General features: G+C 32.6%; 1 protein-coding gene and 1 long non-coding RNA gene across 3 annotated transcripts in view; one reads left to right on the top strand and one right to left on the bottom strand.

Annotated features, from left to right (window-relative positions):
- Positions 1-20363, top strand: part of LOC127716634 (uncharacterized) — a 75586-nt gene that overhangs the window by 49690 nt on the left and 5533 nt on the right. For both annotated transcript variants that reach the window (XM_052222879.1, XM_052222878.1), the window contains exons 10-16: positions 4091-4183; positions 8978-9148; positions 11177-11353; positions 13836-14018; positions 15577-15756; positions 17013-17195; positions 18509-18697. In XM_052222879.1, coding sequence (XP_052078839.1) covers positions 4091-4183; positions 8978-9148; positions 11177-11353; positions 13836-14018; positions 15577-15756; positions 17013-17195; positions 18509-18697 — 1176 coding nt within the window. The remainder of the gene's footprint in view (positions 1-4090; positions 4184-8977; positions 9149-11176; positions 11354-13835; positions 14019-15576; positions 15757-17012; positions 17196-18508; positions 18698-20363) is intronic.
- Positions 445-2454, bottom strand: LOC127716635 (uncharacterized). The gene is made up of 3 exons (XR_007989055.1): positions 2372-2454; positions 1158-1290; positions 445-695 (listed from the first exon to the last, which is right to left on the bottom strand). It is a non-coding gene; the product is annotated as an uncharacterized LOC127716635 (long non-coding RNA).

The following is a 20363-nucleotide window of genomic DNA, read 5'->3' as shown; positions in this document are numbered from 1 at the left end:
ACGTTGGTTCAATTTGTAAACTTTTCGATCCATATGAAGGATGCTAAAATCCCTTCCAAGCAACAACTGAAATAATTCCAGGTTTTTACATCAGTTCAAAATTGCGAAAGTATTAGTTTTATAAAATGTTACAATTATTGCGTTTTAATGATCCACTGTTGTTATACCATTTTGTTCCTTACATACTACCCTGACAATTTGGTATTTTGCCACTTTCTCTCCATCTTCCTGAACATGCATGAAAAATTTGCCACTGGACGTTTAAGCAACCAACTATCAATCAATCTTTCTCTCCAGGAATTGTACATTAGAATTTTACCCATATTTGAATGAATTCAATCAACACATCCATGTTACCTATTTTTCTTAAATAATGAACACAAAGGTATGAATATGTATAATTTATTTTAGCTAGACAACCAGCAAAGTGTTAAAAGTTTAATTTTAAGCATCTACACCTTGCTAAATCAGATCTAGAATGAAAATTATAAAGTCTATTTATGATAATTCATAATTGTATATGTAATTCACTTCATACATTTATTTTCCTAGTTCTGTATTCTAACATGGTTTTTATTCACAAGAGTGTTCCTTTTGCTTTCTGTTACACTTTCTTTTGTCACTATTTCTGACTCCGTCTTATGTCTAATTCTTATCCAGTATAGCAAATCTTCATAAAAATTATTTCACTGCCCCTGTAATAAAGTAATGAATAAATGAGTACCCAATGTATACTTCTTATGAATATACTAAATCCTAAAAAAAATAAGCAAAAAGACAAAAAAATACATTCTTTCCGGTGTCCTGGCACAACAAAAATATGATAAATAGGTAGAGAAAAGACTCTTTTTGCATATTACCTAGACTATACAAGGCACAGCAATATGCATAAGGCATGCTTTACCATAATGGTTAGACTTCACCGTGCTAGCTAAGTTAAGCAGGAAAATTGAGGGTAGATATGGATACAGGAAACAGAACCATGTCAAAAAAAAACATTCTAACTAAATAGATAATTCTAGTAAAAAAAAAATACGAAGTCAAATCTATATACACCAGCATTAACATGCTTAACGGTAATATTAAACATTTTATGCATATGTATCTGCGAATTTCGAATCCGATGTGGCATAAAGGATGGCTATTATGTTACTTACTTAAAGTAATTCATTCTGCATTTTGTCCCATCTCCATTTCCATATATTTTCTAGCCAGAATATTGTCTATGATTCCTACCATTCCTTTTGCACTCTGATTTATTTTGCCTTCTGTAGTACTCAAATACCTGACCTATAAATTTATATTAGAATGTAAAATTATATATTAAGAAGAATATATACTTCAAGTAATACATACACGAAACTATCTGCCAATTTGTATAGCCTTTTTTGTTTAGAAATATCCTAAAGTGTGATATATTTTTTTTTTTTACATTTCCCCCCCCCCCCTTTTTTTTTTACATTTCCCCTTTTTTTTTGACATTTTCACCTTTTCTTTATATTTCAAGGAAACATTTTTAAATGGCTTTCTTCTTAAGATTTCCATGTCGTTTGTTATAATAAATAAGTTGATTTAAATATAATTATCACACATACATGCCGTTTCATTATGTTTTATATATAACTTTTGATGGAGTCCACTTTTTCATGATTTCCTAATGTTTAATTATAACACGGCATACATATAATTTAAAGAAGTAGCGTCAGCTTTTTGTGATATTTACTCCTAGGACAAAAAAAAAACAAAATTCAGTCGAGTCCGTATATATAAAAATTACAAGTTCTTGCACTGAATTTAAAAAGAATAAGAAATTATTACACTATTTGATATCTAAAACCTCAGTCTAAAACACTGTTACACATGTACATGTGTATATGATCATGTTTCACAAATATATCGTATACATGTTTGGCGACGAAGAAATGAACAAACAAATTAAACTAACGAATTCTTTTATATTTGTATGAAGTAGAAATCATTAAACAACATTTCTGAAACAGTACGTAATAAGGTACATCCTAAAACAGACTTTTCCATTGATAATGGTTATAAATGCAATCTTCATATTTAACAAAGATTTCAGAAATAAAATAATAAAATATTGGTAATATACAATTTGTTCAATGATACTAATGTTCAGTGGCAATTTTCATGTTTATTTAGGATTAAAAATGATCTAAACAAAATCTGTTTCACCCGAAACGTGAGATCAATGCTATAAAATGATAGAAATTATATGTTTTATTTGTAAACAACATCCCGTAGATTAAAAAAAAACATATTGTATTTGTCATTTTTAATCATATATATATATATATATATATATATATAGATATACATATATATCAGAATGTTTAAAGTAATAACTTACATGTTTCTTTCTCTTTAGATGATGTGATTTCCTCTTATTGTTTTCTTTGTTATCACTGCTTTCTTACAAATACACGACAGGAAATAGCCTCAAAAGTGACCATGCATCCCATTACATTTAGATTTCCTATAACCTTATAATTACCATAGCAACTATCTTTGGAATTTGTCTAACATCTGGTCAACCTTATCAGAATATTCTTGATTAACAGAATGCTAATTTTGTTTCACAAATTAAAGTTGAATGAAAAAAGTTATAATAAATAATGATAATAATAAATGTATGTTTAAGGAATAAAACTTTTTTTTTCATTACAGTATTGATATTCCATTATATATTTTAAATAAAATAAAGGTTTGATTAATATGCATGATGGCAAAAATCTTACTAAATTGCATTTTTTGCTATTAATTTAATTTTTTTTTTTTTGAAAGATTAAATTTTCTACAAAATGAGGAACATTGTTCGAACGTTTTAAGCCTGTTAGTCAAGTAACGTTAAAAATAACTAATATTATTACATTGGTTGCAATGAATTACATTGATTTACCAGTGAAATAAAAATCGATAATTTCACATGTGAAATAAACGTGGTTATTTCACTCCTCTGACGTCATACAACAATAGGCGTTGTCAAGACGTCGATAACGTCGGATCAAAACAAATCGTGAATGCGTAGAAAAAGATATAGTTCCTTACATTTTCTACTTTAATTTCATAAAAAAAAGCCATTTGCCAATGTAATAAAAAGAATAACTAATCAAAGAATTCAAATATCGAAAAATATTCAACTCGTGACCGAACAACACTGATAGTTAACTCATGCGCTACGCGCATTCGTGAATTAATGTGTTGTTCGGTCACTCGTTGAATATTTTTCTCTATTTGAATTCTTCGATTAGTTATTCTATAATTCAACGTTTCTACAACGTATTATTTGTACCATAACCAAAATGAAACTTCCACACAACGTTAACAAAAAACGTTCCTAGAACGTTGAATTGTAACGTTTCATTTTAACGTACTCACAACGTTCATGTAACGTTAAGGTCCGAAATAACCTTACAGGAACCAATCCACAACGTTCATTAGTGGGGCTAGTCGAGTAAAGATCGTGTAGAGATCGTGATTTGGTCGGGATCATCGAATAGATATTCAATTAGTGGTCGGGTTTCAGTCGTGAAGAAGTCGTTAAGGAGTCGTAAATGGTCGAGTTGGAGTCGTAAATGGTCGAGTTGGAGTCGTGTTCAAAGTTGGTCCACGCTCATCACGATCATGAAGACGTCACCACGACCGTACCACGACCTTACTGCGATCTACACGATCGCACTACGATCGTCAAAATTTGCATTTTTTTCAGAGATCGTAGTGCGATCGTGGCCTAGTGTGACGGTGGTACTAAGAAAGTTATAGTCAACAAATCGATGCTTTTATTCATGTAATAACCACCACTGCTACAATGTAATGAGTAGTTTGTTACATAAAGTCTTTTTGGGTGCATTTCTGAAAGCTTTTGTATACAATTAATCCAAAATGTACCGTTGACTTTTTGTCCATTTTATCACTTTAAGCTTCCAACTCTCATTGGAATAATAGCATTAAATAGTCTTATCTTCACATTTCTGTAAAGATATAGTTCATGCACTTAATATTTGTACGCGTTTGCATTGTTCAAGTTCTGTTTTTTGTTTTTTATTGTATTTTTCACTGAATGTTGCAGTTCCTGATAAACATCTTCTTCAAAATAACATTTTCCTACCTGACTATGATCTGGATGGTAATTATGATGAAGACTGTGCTTTTACATTACCAGGTATATTTATTCATTAGTTATCATAAAAATTATGATCATTCTTTAGTAATTTCATATATACTCCAGTAAATCAAAATTAATTTAAGTATACAAGTAAGAAGAAATTAAGGAAACAATCAAATGCATAAGTCAATGAAGAACATACAACACTTTGGATTCCAGAAAAATACAAAATAATTAATTAAAAGCAGAAAACACTACTCAGAAAACAAATGATTAAAGAACACAAACCCCTACAAAATCCGGATTGAACTCTGATACTTGAATGTTCAGTAGTTCCAGATTTGTTAGTGGCATCCAGCATGTTGCTTCTGACAAGCAATATACATTTTCTAATATACGAATAACGTCCCTTGTTGGATTAGTTCGTAGAATTAACAACTTCTTCTCCATAAGTTTTATGAAATTTACAACATTCAGTATTTTCTAGTAAATATTATGTATGAGAAGCATAAAAGCCTACGTCACGTGGGTTAAACTGATGTCCATAACTGTAGCTACAGAAATTCCGAGATGGCAGATGGGAAATATTAAAAAACAAATTTCTTATTATATACTCATTGTCGAAGGCTGTACGGTGACCTATAGATTTTTACTTCTACGTCAATTTGGTCTCTTGTGGAGAGTTGTCTCATTGGCAATGATATCACATTTTCTCATTTCTATATTATAATAAATAAAATATCATTCTTAGTTAAGTTTGTGTTTATACGCGTATATCGAGAAAGGGAACAACAATGTATCGTACCTAGTCCAAAAGGTTTCCGTTTATTTGAGAAAATCGTTACAAAATTCGGGATGAAGTCCGTTAAACGTTAAAGCAAAAAGATATTCAATGTTATCTTACCTCCTATACATTTCTAGGAATATGATTGATTAAAAGCAACCGCGTGGTGACCGTGCATATTTCATATTAGGTTAGTAGGAGGGGATTATTTCAATACACAGTTAGTAGTGGTGTTACGTCCCTTTTAAAAACAACATGGTGTTCCGGAAAAATCTGAAAGGTTTCAACAGACGCAGAAATTTATGATGGACGATTGAAATAAATTCATAAAACACATTTCAAGCTAACAAGTTGTTATTGTTGACATTTGTTTTTTGTATAGACAAATGGAAGTAGGTTCTTAATACTAAGTATTGAGGACTTTTAAAATCACTTTTATAGGCCACTAGTTATTAAAGCGAGTTTTTAACGAGTGAATTATTTTCAAAACTGACCTTGTCCTTTAAGTGCAATAACGCTATTGAGGTACGGACCTGCTAGGTCTCACAAGAAGATACAAAAGCCGTTTTACACACAATGAAACATAAGAGAGAGACAATTCCAATTTAGATGAGAAGAAATAATAATCTGCTGAAGTAAAAGGCAAATACATTTTCAGTTGTAGATATTTCCATATTTTGAATTGAATGAAAAGCATTAGGCTGTGTTGGATGTATCAATATGTAACCTCGTCTGGTCTGAATTGGGACGTTAAATCCGATAGATTTTTTTAAAGAATTTACCGAAAATACTTGTACAGAGAAACATATACCCCTGTTAACACAGGGGTCGACTAGGGTATAGAAATATGGTCATCTAGATTTCCTCCAATTGGTTGTGAATCCATGCTACAAAGGATGTTCTTTTGGCTAATACGCGTCCACGTCTAATCAGAATGGGGATGTTTTATTACATTTCTCATGTAGGCAGGATGTCACACTCTCGTCATGCACGTGAAAAAATCCTAGGAACAATTCTGTTGAAGTATTTGCCCTGTTTACCTCGAAGGCATAATTTCTCTCTCTATCTAACAAACCCTCATTTTTAGTGGCATTCTAATTTTCCCGCCCTCGTCCTGGTCGACCCACGTTGAAAACCTATATAAAATGGATTTATAGTGAATTTGTTTTCGGCCTGCATATGCGCACACCGTTTGCTGCTGGAAGTTAAGAAATAGAATCAACATTGTCGATTCCTTTCCAATATTCAGTGATAAAATTATAATTCGGGACATCATAGTATACAGGGTTTGTTTTTCTTCCATTACAACCTACACTGGAATCGACGTAAAAGCAAGAACAACAGACAATTATGCAAAAATGTCTAAAATATTCTGTTAACATGCGAAGGCTTTTCATACAATTAAATAGCAATTCCATTGTACTAACGACTTAATTGACAACATGGCAACATGGTTTCGTATTTAATAAGGTATCAATAATGAGTTTTTATATCCAAGTAAGCGTTTGTTACAGTATTTGAGTACACATATTGTGTATATGTTGTATATCATTTCTTTCTTGTCTACGTGAAATACTTCTCGCGGCCCACAGAATGTCGAGAAGTCCACCTGCTCGGCAACGTATCCAAGTGCCTTTTAGTCCAAGGTCGACGTCATATTGTCGACGTAGACTTAGCTTTAATAAGTAACAAGTAAAATGTGAAACAGAATAGCTGTTGTTTCTTTTGTTAGATTCTGATAATTATAAATCGTCCCCACAGTTTGAAACCCTATTTGTGCTATAGAAATTTTGTGCTATAAAAACTATAATAGCGGCACTGATGAATTGATAATAATAGTGTTTTGTTAATTTTCGGGGATGTCGTTGGTAAAGGTAATCACCAACCCCAATCTACATGTTACAGTTTCAAAACCAAAAGTGCCTTATGGCAGCCAAATGCACTTCAAACCCCAAAAAGACCAACAACAGATAAGCAATATATTTTATGGCCTTCTTTTTCCGAAACACTTATAACGGTAAATTTGAATATTTTATATTAAAATAAGAAGATGTGGTATGATTTTCAATGAGACAACTATCCACAAGAGATTAAATGACATAGAAGTTAACAACTCTAGGTCACTGTACGGACTTCAAAAATGAGCAAAACACATACCGCATAATAAGCTATATAAGACCCCTAAATATTGAATGTAACACAATGCAAACGAGAAAACCAACGGCCTGATTAAGTACAAAACAATACACGAAAAACAAATATGACATACCGCAATAAACCACAACCACTGAATTACAGGCTCTTGATTTGAGACAGGCACATACAGAATGTGGCGGGGTTAAACGTGTTTGAAGGTCTCCCATAACCTCGGACAGTGGTGTAACGGCACAAACCAAGAACAAACTATGCAAAACAATTACGATAGATTTAGTCTGAAATTTTTTTAAATTATCAAAAATGGTTGATGTTGAGTATGTTGAGTATCTATTCTGTAAAACGAGTGTGCCTGTTGTATGTATGGCTACGATTTATATAGTTAGAGCTTATTGTATAGACACCTGAAAACTGAATTTGACCTCTGTATGTTTTTTTTGTTGTTTATGTCGTTAGGTTGCCGCCTCATTGATACCCAACATCATGTTGCATTCTTATTGAAATCGAAAAATAAAGACAAACGCCAAATATAAAGAAATGAATTCTAAAATAGGTGGACATATGAAATTTGACACAATCCTAAACAGAAAATATAGAAAACGTTAACATAAACAACATATAGGTAGACATTAAAATTTTACGTTCATAAATTGCGCAATAGTCTTTTGTATATTACAGATGCTTTTCAATCGTTTATGTTACTGTATGCTTGTTATAAGGCTCGTCCGTAAACTTTTATTAATCATAAAACATTAAGTCAGATCACAAACGCTTATTTTGTTGCCAGTCGATCTTTTGATATTTAGTTGTAGAACAATTTTTTTATATACACAATGGAGAAAACAGAAATAACCCTTGTGTTAAAAAAGAATAATTGTCAAATGTGTGTTCACCCTGTAACCAAATTAAAAAAATATCTTTAAGTCGTCTAATTGAGGGTCTGGATAAGGTTTTTGCCTTCTATTTTCTGTTAACCCAAATCCAGACCCTCATAGAATCTCCTTTATTAAATTTCTACGAAAATGGTTAGGTAAACCTATTACTAGTAAGTGATAAAAACAGATATAGCATGGCATATGCATAAAGGAAGATGTAAGATGTTAATGAGGCAACACCTCAAAGACAAAAAAAATCAAAAGAAATCTATCGGGAAAAATATAGTCTTCAACACATAGACAGGTATTGACAGAAAAGGTGAAGCTCTAAATCGTCCGGAGCTTATAAAACTTGTGAGAAAATTGAATGATATTTGTTAATGGTGGTGCCTACAGTAGTAACCATTTGAATATGTATTTAATGGTAAAATATCAACAGTTTAAAAAATAAAAATAAATGTATGATTTTAGCAAAACTGTTTATTTTAATGTTTTCTAATGCACAATAACGTATATCAGAACAACAGTTAGCTGATATCAAAGAAAACCTCTTACTTTCTATTAATAATATAAAAGTAACAGTAAAAATCTACCGACGATCAAAGGACAATGATGTCAACAACTACAGATCACCGTATGGTCACCGTCAATAATTACAGGTCACCGTATGATCACCGTATTGTCATCATCTACAAATACAGGTCACCGTTTGGTCATCGTCAACAATTACAGGTCATTGTATATATATATATATGATTTCGCCCCCGTCCCATAGGACACAATTAACATAACAAAGGTCCTTATAGATAATTTTCCTCAAAGGAATAATATCATGCATTAATAAAAATGGAAAACTTTGGGTCTGTTGAGTGACGTTTTGAAATTCATATTGGACGCTGACGAAGAACATGTTTAATTTATGGACACTGTGAATTTCAAAGTTTACAAATTAGAAATATACAGTATCAGGTAACGAAGTCTTGAACTAAATTATTTTTTTGAAAAAAATATTAATTAAAAAAACATGATATTTTTCAGAATGTTATAGACCAATAATTGCCAATGGTTCAGCTGAAAGCGATGAGACTTTCGTAACAGCAAAGACCACAGACCTTTCCTGTCATACTTCTTTTTCGCCTGCTACTACTGTTGATGAGATGACATGTTATGCAAATGGAAGTTGGGCTCCTGAGTTTACTTGCCTACGGGGTAAAAATGTCATTTACATTTATTTGACTTTATAAAAAAAATATAAAAAAAAATATATTATCTTATTTTCTCTTAATAGAAAACGAAAATATTACTTTTTAAATTGTATGCGTCTGAAGGACTTTTCTGGATTAACCTTCACCCGGAATCCTCCAAACCAAATATTTGAAACCCAAGGACGTTTAAAAACCAGAACATGTGAAAAGCTATATGACCAACAGGGACCTTAAAATAACAGCAATCACAATCTAAGGTCAACTTTCCCTGAGGGAGTTGGAACCTTCGTTTCTTAATAATTTATAAATTCATAAGAACTTAATAAGAAAAGTATATTATATATCATTCTAATACCAAAGCACTGACTTCTGAGCTGATGATACCCTTTGGGACTAGTAGTCCACCAGCAGCGGTATACACCCATTGCTATAAAGAATGAAAATAACACTTTATATTTTTGATGCGTCTGACGTGTTTTTCCGGATTTACTGTCATCAGGAACGCTCAAATCCAAATATGTAAAAGCCAAGGATGAAGAACAACGAGGATTGAATATATATATAGCAAAAGTAAATAAATACGGTACATGTATATATATATTTATATATAACATATTGTGATCCGTTTATTTGGCAATCGCCAATGGCAGTCAGCAGGGTTTAAGAACATCAGTTGTTCGACCTGTTAGTCAAATGCGTTTTGTTAAAATATACTTTTTCACTTTTTTGGTCTTTTGGAAAATGTTGTTTGTGCTGTATTTAGACCCCTCTATCAAGAAATTTGTTTTGCATGCACACGTATAAAAATTGCGGTTTTTATCCAACGCAATCATAGGTTTGAACGTTGTTTTCAATTTAGACTTGTTTATATATATATATATATAAAACTCGTCTAAACATCAGCCCAACAATGTTAGATCTGTAAATTTGCTTTCGCAAATTTTTTGTTCTTCCCTCGCCGGGATTCGAACTCATGCTACTGAGATATCGTGACACCAAATCGCCTGCACTGTATCCGACGCGCTACTTATTAAATCGCCTAATTGTATTCTAAAATGACTTTGAACCTTAAATGTGCAACAATATCCCTCACTAATGCAACTTTTTTACAAATGAAAAATGTTCACCACATAAAAAAATTATTATTGACAGCAAACAGTCGTATGTTTTTGCTTTTGTTTTAAAAAATAGTTACATTCATTGATTTGCATTCACGAACTTGATAAAAGCCTTTAAGAAGACCCTTGGTATGGAAAAACTGTGTATCTTCGGCCTTGTGAGTATGATAATAATATACAACTGTTCAATTTGAATATCGTAAGTTCAGGTATTAACAGACAAATGACACTCATTTGAAGGAAGACAGTTGGAATAGAAAATTACGCGATAAACACGCAAGCTGCGCATATTGAACTATAAACAGCTTACAACTTACTCTAAACGTTGACATTTGATAACTGTGTTTATTATAAACTTAATACAAGTAAATTGTATGCCTAATACGATCAATGGTAGTCTTTCTGTTTCGGTCATCCGTGATAATATCGATATCAGTCACGGTTTCGAAGGGTTAACTAGTATCAAACCCCTTATCTACATTATGTTATGTCTCGCGAAAAACATATACTTTAGGTATACGATAAAGTGTATATGATATGGCCTATTCAATATCACACACCGTATCAGCCCTCAACTAATATAATTCCACGAGAAGAACTCATGGGAATATATATTACTGTCACGGGTCGATACGGGTGTAATATTGAAAAAGCAGTATAATGATAGTCTATATTTGATATAACACCTCGGGAAACATTAATATATTGTCTGATATTTTCGTATGTTTTCTCTTGCGCTCTGTATGTTTATTGACAGAATATTACATTTTTGCAGTTCATCTGAATTAAACGCAGTTGAAAATAAGCGGTGATATGAAAATACTTAATTATAAAACTTATATATAATTCAACACAAAGGATATCAGTACTGAAATAAACATAGATAGTTTTTGAAATATTTCTAATTATTTCAGACTGTTCTGATCCAAAAGATGATTATGCTAACTCAAGAACTGTCCATAAAACCTCAACGGCCGTAGGTTCTACCGTGATCATGGGTTGTATAGACGGATATTCCATGAAAGGAGAAAACAATATAACATGTCTAGAAAGTTCTACATGGGAGTCAATTAAGTTTGAATGTTTAGAAGGTTAGTTTCATCAAATTAATTTTTCAAAATAGTTTTAAATAATGAGCCTGCGTTAAAAAAAATATAAGCATTGCAGTTATGACATCACAATGAAATCGATTAACAAAATTATTTCAATCAAGAAACAACTCATATCACTCAGAGGAAACGATCACACCACAGTAAGTTTGTAATATTCCCGGGCTTGTGTTTCCTATCATGATTTCCTTGATAGAGGATTGCTGCTCACAAGGAAGCTATTAAACCAAGAGTTCCAAATGGTGAAGTTGAAGTCATCCCTTCGTAAATTTTACGGACGCCATCACGAGTTGGTTGACCGTTATGGAATAACCGTTTCACAGATGATATCGGATATGTTCCTTATGTCGTAACTACAATACCCTTCCCTTTTCACGAATGTGACTTACCGAATTAGACTATTTACCGGATTTGTAATAACATAAGCAACTCGACGGGTGCCACATGTGGAGCAGGATCTGCTTACCCTTCCGGAGCACCTGAGATCACCCCCAGTTTTTGGTGGGATTCGTGTTGCTTAGTCTTTAGTTTGCTATGTTGTGTCATCTGTACTATTATTTGTCTGATTGTCTTTTTATTTTTGGCCATGACGTTGTCAGTTTGTTTTCGATCTATGAGTTTGACTGTCCCTCTGGTATCTTTCGTCCCTCTTTTGTAAAACATTCACAAGAATACATATTATATCTACATGGATATTTCCAATGCCAATATCGTGGTTAAAAGACGAAAATAAACAACAAAACAATAATTTGTCAACAAAACATTAAAAAAATTTGCTCATCAAAACGAGTATTAAGTTTTGTTTGCTGAAATGTTATGAACGACGAAAAAAGGGCAGTCACTTAAAATCATGTTGACATTCCTTAAATTTTCGAAAAAAATGATTGCATCCTTACCAGTCAAAATCCTTGTTTGGGTAGGTTCCTTAATTTTGTAAGCAGCAATCCTCTTTGAAGGAAATTCTGAAAAAACAACATGTTCTTGGATATCTTTTCAAACAGGCCTTGCCCTCATGAACATTAAAAAAAAAAACAATTATCGTATACTGAGACTCTGGAATCAACCAAAAAAAATACTGGATTTTGTGTTTTTTGCACAAATGTTGTACTCCCGAGTTCTGAATGAAGTTTTATGACGGAAAGTCCGGTAGAAGTTAAACCCCATATATATTTATTAGAAATAGCATTTCCTCATTCCTGATAATTCATAATTCATATTAACCTCTGTTATTACGATTCTGTCAAACTATCTTTATTTTATTTGTTCGTTTCAAAACAAAAGTATACTTTGGGAAAAAAAATCTACATGACTGAGTATTTAAGCAATAAATTACTCTAAAACGCAATTTAACCTTGGTTTCAAAGATGTAGTCACAGAACATTGTATGTGTATAGGCAATTTGTATACAATGCCATAATTGTTATGAAATTTAACCCAAACATTTTCTGCACACAAGGAAGCTATTAAACCAAGAGTTCCAAGTGGTGAAGTTGAAATCATCCCTTCGTAAATATCACGGAAGCCATCACACGAGTTCGTTTCACAGATGATAGCGGATATGTTCCTAATGTCGTAACTACATTCCCATCCCCCTTTCCCGAATGTGACCTACCGAATTAGACTTATTAGCGGGTTTGTACTAACATAAGCAACACGACGGGTGCCACATGTGGAGCAGGATCTGCTTACCCTTCCGGAGCACCTGAGATCACCCCCAGTTTTTGGTGGGGTACGTGTTGCTCAGTATTTAGTTTTCTATGTTGTGTTTTGTGTACTATTGTTTGTCTGTTGGTCATTTTCTTATTTAGCCATTGCGTTGTCAGTTTATTTTCGACTTATGAGTTTGAATGTCCCTTTTGTATCTTTTGCCTCTCTTTTGCATTATTAAGAAGTTTATTTCTGAATACGCAATACAAAGAGGCAGTAATAAATGTTTTCCTCTTGATTTCTGCACATGTCGTTAATATTTGTATTGTTCATCAAACAAACAAAATTAAATAAAAACACAAGATAACTCATTCTGATAACTTGTATATCTGATTACACTGTACTTAACTGTAATGGGTAAGTATAGTAAGTTAAAAATGAATGGGAGTGGTATCTTAACCTTGTACCTTTTCAGAGGGGGTCATTTCTATATTATTTCAATTTCATGCCGTTATTCTGTATTCTGTATTTGATTTTTCGCCCATTATTCCTTATTGCTTATATTTGAGCACCACATTATTATTTTCTTTATTTTTTAACCCTTGTCTCTATTTTTGATTAGCCCTGTATTTTCTATTCTGTAAAACCCATCCCTATCGAAAAATATTAAACATATGCAATGCTTTTGAACTATGTCAAAAATATTACAACATCGTATAAAATGTCACAGTAAGCTGCTATAGAAATAAAATCATGATCTCTCAGTTGCTGCGGGCTGGAATATCTGTGAACACTATATCACCTTTCTAGTTTTTAGTTTCAGACTGTGGTGACCCTAGAAATGACTACAACAACTCAACCATACTTGTCAATTCGTCATGGGCTGTTGATAGTACAATTGAAATGAACTGTCAAGAGGGATTCGCATTGGTTGGTGAAAAGACTTTAAAATGTTATGAAAATTCAACATGGACACAGAATGCATTTTCTTGCAAAGAAGGTAACAGTAAACTATTAAAAAAATCTTACTTTAATGTGTTGAGGAAAAAATATTTTAAAAGTTCTTTTGGACTCAAACAAGTCTTACACTATGTTAAGTTCATAAAAACATGTTTTTCCATTTACTGTTTTCATGATGTTGAAAATTAATTAGTACAGGAAAAGAGAAAATTATTTCAAATTAAGGAATATATCTTCGTCATGCAAAGCGCTGATTCCTTATCTGGATTTGGTCTTACTTTAGATCGTTTTTATTTTTTGTTTGATCCGCTCTTCGACGTTTGTATTATGTTTTAGATTTTCGAATATTTTGGACTCGATCATCACTGTAGAGACATTAATTGTCAAAATGCGCACCTGGTGCAGTAAAATTGTACTGTTTATGTCATGTATGTGCATACAATTTGGCCTGATGAATAGGAATATATCGAAACAACTCCGTGTCCTAATCTATTTTTATATATTGCTTACTTATCGCTATTTTGTTGTTTTTTTTTCTTTTGATCTTTTTTGTGATTAATATTTTTTATATCATGCCACTCGCTTGAGATGGAAATTTATCGCTAGAAACTAAGGGCGTACTTGCTGTTGTCAAAGTAAACATCAACGACGTCATAGGCAAAATAGCAACAAACAGATTATCAATGGTCTTTCAAACTCGAAGACGTTTCTCAGCCACATCTCATCTCAGGGCTTTTATCCCTTCGGTACGATTGCAGCTAAGAAACACCCTTTCGTTTGAAAAACCCTCGATAATCTATAAATATTACCTGGTCATCATCATGATCATATCTTAGAGAAATTACCTAATTATGATGGTAAGTAATTTAAGGCAACAGTAATTTTCCGATGTTCAAATCTCGGAAATCGATTAGAAAATACAAATAAAGATAATGAACTGACGTAATCGCATTAAAGCAAAAAGCAAACGCGAGATAGTTGACTTTGAACCATGTCCTATCGTCCATTACTAATGCAAAATATGCCCGATACTTACATAAATTATAAATTATGCAGTTAGTACGTTGCAATATAATAAGCATGGCGACGTACGTGCAATGACTGTAAAATACCCTTTTTATGCCATATTTATAAACTAACAATATGTAAGCAATAAAAAGCAATAACTGCGCAATGAGTCGTCTTGATTTTTTTTCTGGTTTGAAACCATCAGTTGAATACATGAATTAATACAATAAAAGTGTTGAATTCGAGTTTTTGAACTCATTGTTTCTGAGCTCAATCAGCCGAGCATGCCCTCAACTACTTTGTAAAGTCTGTTCCTTTTATAAGTTATAAGTACATTTTGCAAAAAGGTTATTGTTGTGTTCCTCCATATCTATTATGATGTAAGTACAATGTATATGTAATAAATTATAAAACATGCATTTCGTCTTGAATTATCGATTAAAAATAAAATCATGTCATCCGTCGATCATTTTCAATTATTTATGCATTTATTCCATAGTCTTTATTATAATGATTTTTCAAATATTTTACTGCTAATAAGTTAAGAATATATATTAAAACAACATTAAAAACAATTTTCATTCACTTAGGTTGTGATGATCCATCAGCATTTGTCAATAACTCGGCTTTGTATGATCCATCAAAAGCAAGAGAACATGGTTCATCTCACATAATGATCTGCACGAACGGATATTCTGTTAAAGGAAATGCTTTGATGACCTGTTTGAATAATTCAACTTGGACTCCTCCTGAATTTTCATGCGTTGAAGGTAAGAACTCGTGTAGGTAGAATATAATGTATGAAACATATTAACACCTGTAGACATTGATAAATTTAAGACTTGGTAATAAGCCGTTATATTACGAGGATAAGAGTCCACTGGAATAACCAGCTGATTTACTTGCCATGCGCAACGCGATTCGTTATAACAATCAGTTGCCTTTCTGCAACACCAAAGTTCACCTTTAATATTTAAAGGAGTTCGTGTTGGTGTTCCTTAGTTTTCCGGTAGCATGTTGCATTTTTAATGTGTGTGTTGTTTCTGTCGGTAACAGTCTTTCCTCCGAATATCTATCAACAGATTTTTAGCAGTGTAAACACGACGAATGTCGCTTGCACAGAAGGAATTGCTGGCCTTTCCGAAGTATCCGTGTTCATACCCTGTTTTCGTGAAGAACGTAATGCTAAATTTTTAGTTTACAATGTAATATTTGTGGATTGTTGTTTTATTGTTCGTTCTTATTCTTTCGGTCATCATTTTGTCTGTTTTATATCCTCCTTCTGTTTTTGATCCCATTGAATTCTTTCCATTGTTTTTGCCATTTTACTAGGCAAAATGTACTTAAATAGCTCTAAAACATAGCTCTTATTTCTTATTCGAGTTTTATCAGCTCTTGAGGGTTTGTATTAGGTTTTGGCATTTCCAATATTTTACGCTAGCATTAATTGTCGCAAGGCGCATCTGGTGCAATAGATTGGTACTGTTAATGTTGTTGAAAACTGGAAAGTTTTTGGGGTTTTTTTTTTGGGGGGGGGAGCTTTCAAGTTTGAATATTCACATTGTCGGCTGTAATACTACAAGAGGCAAAAGATACCAGAGGGGAAAAGACAAATAGAAAAACAATAGTACACAAAACACAACATAGAAAACTATAGACTGAGCAACACGAACCCCACCAAAAACTGGGTGTGATCTCATGTTCTCCGGAAGGGTAACTCTCAGGAAAAATCTGTATAAACGATTATTAATAATGTTTCATGACATCAGTAATACCCATGGTTTCAAACTAACACATTATGTTTAATTCAAACTGTTCAAGACCCATACTAGGTACGTAGTCACTATAGAAAAAAATCTTCACAAACTAATCCAAAAGTAGACATTTATTGGTTAGTCATACTTAAACCATGCAAAAGTATTCCCATCTTTGCACAAGTAAAAAAATACCATCTCTCTTGCCGAAACCAATTTACAAATTCGATAATTTGCCATGTTATCATCAGATTGTTTCTTTTCTACCACAGGATGTAATGATCCACGGTTGACTACAAAACACTCATACATTGAAGATTATGAAGACGGAACGCCTTTTCTTCCTGATATGACAATAATAATGAAATGTAAAAGACACGCAACAAAGATTGGTATTGGAAAGATGACATGTCTGGGCAATAAACAATGGACACGTAATATATCATGCATAAAAGGTAAAAACATATATCTAGATATCGGTCACAACATTTAATTATTTTTAACGTTTTGCTTTGGAACTGAGTTGAATCTTAGCAATATTACACAAAACGGCGAAAATATGATTTTACCAATGCCGACAATCGCGCTTGTTAAGGACTTTTATTCCAAATGAAAGTAAAATACTTGAATTATTTGCAACTGAGCTTAAAGCCTGCAAAAACCCCTTCTATTTTTAGAACGTTGGAAGGAATATTTATTTAAGCAATGCCTGCTGGATATAATAAAATTGCCGTTATAAGAAAAACTGAATTCTTTTGAAGGGCCTCTTTTTCAATATAATAACACACAGAAATATAAGAAGGCAAATATATTTGAGTATCGTAAGACATTTCTTTTTTCATAAAACATATTTACTTCTGTTTACAAAGATATTGTCAATGTTTCTGTAGATAACTTTCATTTGAAACAAATGTCTCCTTTGAAAAAAGAACCTATAAAAAAATGTTGGATGTAGCGTAATGAACTGAAGTCTTGAGGAAATTTAATAAGGACCGTTTAATATGTAGTCATCCGTGTGCATATTTATACGACTTTAAGCAAACATGGTTGTACGCTAGTACTGAAGGTTCATGGACGCGGGGGAAAATGTTTAAAAAACCATAGTTGATTGTTGACAAGCTGCATAAAAATAATCATAAATGCAATCGAATTAACGCAATGCTATAGCAAACTTTCTAAATGGAAGAAATGTTATTAAGAAACAAGTTAAAAAGTAGACTAGTATTTTCAATAGATTTTTTGTAGATTTTGATCGATGATATATAGTTCTGACATTGAAATGCTTTTCAATACAAAATATGACAGATTAATATATGTTAAAAATGTCCTTCAATTTGAAAATGATAATCTAAATACTTCAAATTTTGATTCCTCCGGGACCATCATCGATCTGGTTACTTACCTTGTCGATTAAACTGCAAATTGTCTTTTACGTTATGTTTAAAATGAGAAACTAATCAACAACTCTCAGAACTAATATAACGCGTAAACGGTCAAGCTGGTGAATATTTCATACGATTTACGTTTTTCGCATTAGGCATTAAGATCATGCTCCCCTTCTGCATTACTATACAGCGTTTAGATATACACTGATGGGTTTCAAAAAATAGTTTAGTTTAAGAGTCAAGTATCCTGAATGCATACAGGTAAACAGATAGAAAACTGATACTATAGATGAGGTTAAACATACGAGGTGGAAAATTAAATGTGTGTGTTTTATGTCGGCAAATACATTTATTGTTTATCCTTATGTATTTTTTTTCTTTAGATTGTCCTGATCCTCGAAAGTTCTTCTCTATTCCCCATGCAACGGTGAGAGGTTTCACAGATGAATCGTCAACAGCCTATGGAGTAACTTATGAGTTTAGATGTAGACTGTTCTACACCTTATATGGAGATGGGCGTATTGAGTGTCTGAAAAACTCCTCATGGTCTTCCGTTAACATTTCATGCAAAAGTACGTATTAATTCGATATGCACTGACTTACAGGGGGTATATGGAAATTATCATAAAAAACGCATTGGTGTATGACCTCTCTGTATATGGTCCATATTAGTAGCATTTTACTATACAATGCGGGATTATTTCTAGCCTATGAAATATCAATATTTTTGTCAGAAGAGGAATAAATAAATATAAAGAGACCTGTGTCATATAACTCCTCAAGTATCTGCATTGCTTTCAAATTTCCGGTTTTGAGCGTTCATGATGAAAGCCAATACAATAAAACACTCTGGAGGTACCAAATTTATAAACTGCTACTTTTATTGTAAATTCACACGGCGGAAAAGGATAAAATTTTCATTTAGTGAGTGCATTCAAAACATTGGATTTGATAAATCTGAAATCTGAAATAAGAATAGCTACTAAATAAATATCAAACAAAATTGAATTAGCACCACAAAAGTAATTACTAGTAAAATGCATACCTGTCAACTTTTCAAAATCTTAATGGGAGTTTTCAGCACAAAAGGACTTAATGCAGCTCTTGGGTTTTTACCATGAACAGGCAAAGGTGGTCATATCTTCATCTGGCACAATCTAGATATTTTTGGTTTTAATGTTCATCGACTTTGTAAATTAATTCGCCTCCATACTGTTTTGAATTGACAACTGATTGTGAGTCTTTTTAGACAAAACGTGCATTAAATTTGATTCCTGGTATCTGTGAGGAGTTTTTACAACCACTGAGTTGATGCCACTGCAGGTGGACGTTTCATCCCCGAGAGTATCACCAACAAAGTAGTCGTCCTTCTGTGTGACATAGAATATCGTTGATACGGGTTTTTCCTGTAACGTTACTGTTAATAACACTAAGGGTTTAGTCTGATTTACACAAATTTAAGGAATGACATTTTGGTTTTAAATGTTTTTCAAGCTTTGAATTTATTTCCATCTGATTAGATTCAAACGTGAGCGATCATTCTTATGTAGACAAATCGACGTTTAACTTATCAAATTTTAAGCTTGGTATCTTGATGAGTTTTTACTGATACCGGGTCAATTCGCTACTGTTGGACGTTTCGTCTCTGATTGTTTCACCAGTCAAATAAACAGTGCTCCTATGCTGACATGAAATATCATTGATATAGTCATTTTCCGTGAATCAAATGTTAATAAAACATTAAAAGCATTCAAATCAATAAGGTTTTACTACTCCAAGTACTGGAGACCTAAGTCAGATTTGGCACAATATTTAGGAATCTTTGGTTTTCAATGCACGTCACTTTCTTCAGGGATTGACCCTCCGACTGTTTTGATTCGAGAACCAATGATGAGTCTTATTTAGATGGTTCAATATACTCAGTTCATTGCAGGTATGCCATAATGGTAGTCTTTTCTTCAATTTCTCATCCCATATAGTAAACTTGGATATGTATGATAACTGGTTTCAAAGTGAGACATTTTCACATAAAAATGATATGGTTTAATTTTCGGGGTACAAAGTGAGATTCATTTTTCCGTCTATTGGCATATCTGAATATAGCCCTTTGAAATAAGGCTTCTCGAAGTTAAAAAAAATCCTTATTTTCACAAAAAGAGTGCGTTAGAAATTCAGTTATTTGCATACAATTAATAACTGCATAGTTGTACACTTTTACTCTATGGTCCTCTGCTCTTC

Source organism: Mytilus californianus, unplaced genomic scaffold (genome assembly GCF_021869535.1).
Source record: "Mytilus californianus isolate M0D057914Y unplaced genomic scaffold, xbMytCali1.0.p SCAF_9, whole genome shotgun sequence".
In the NCBI taxonomy this organism is placed as follows: domain Eukaryota; kingdom Metazoa; phylum Mollusca; class Bivalvia; order Mytilida; family Mytilidae; genus Mytilus; species Mytilus californianus.
This window is presented reverse-complemented; position numbering and strand designations above follow the sequence as displayed.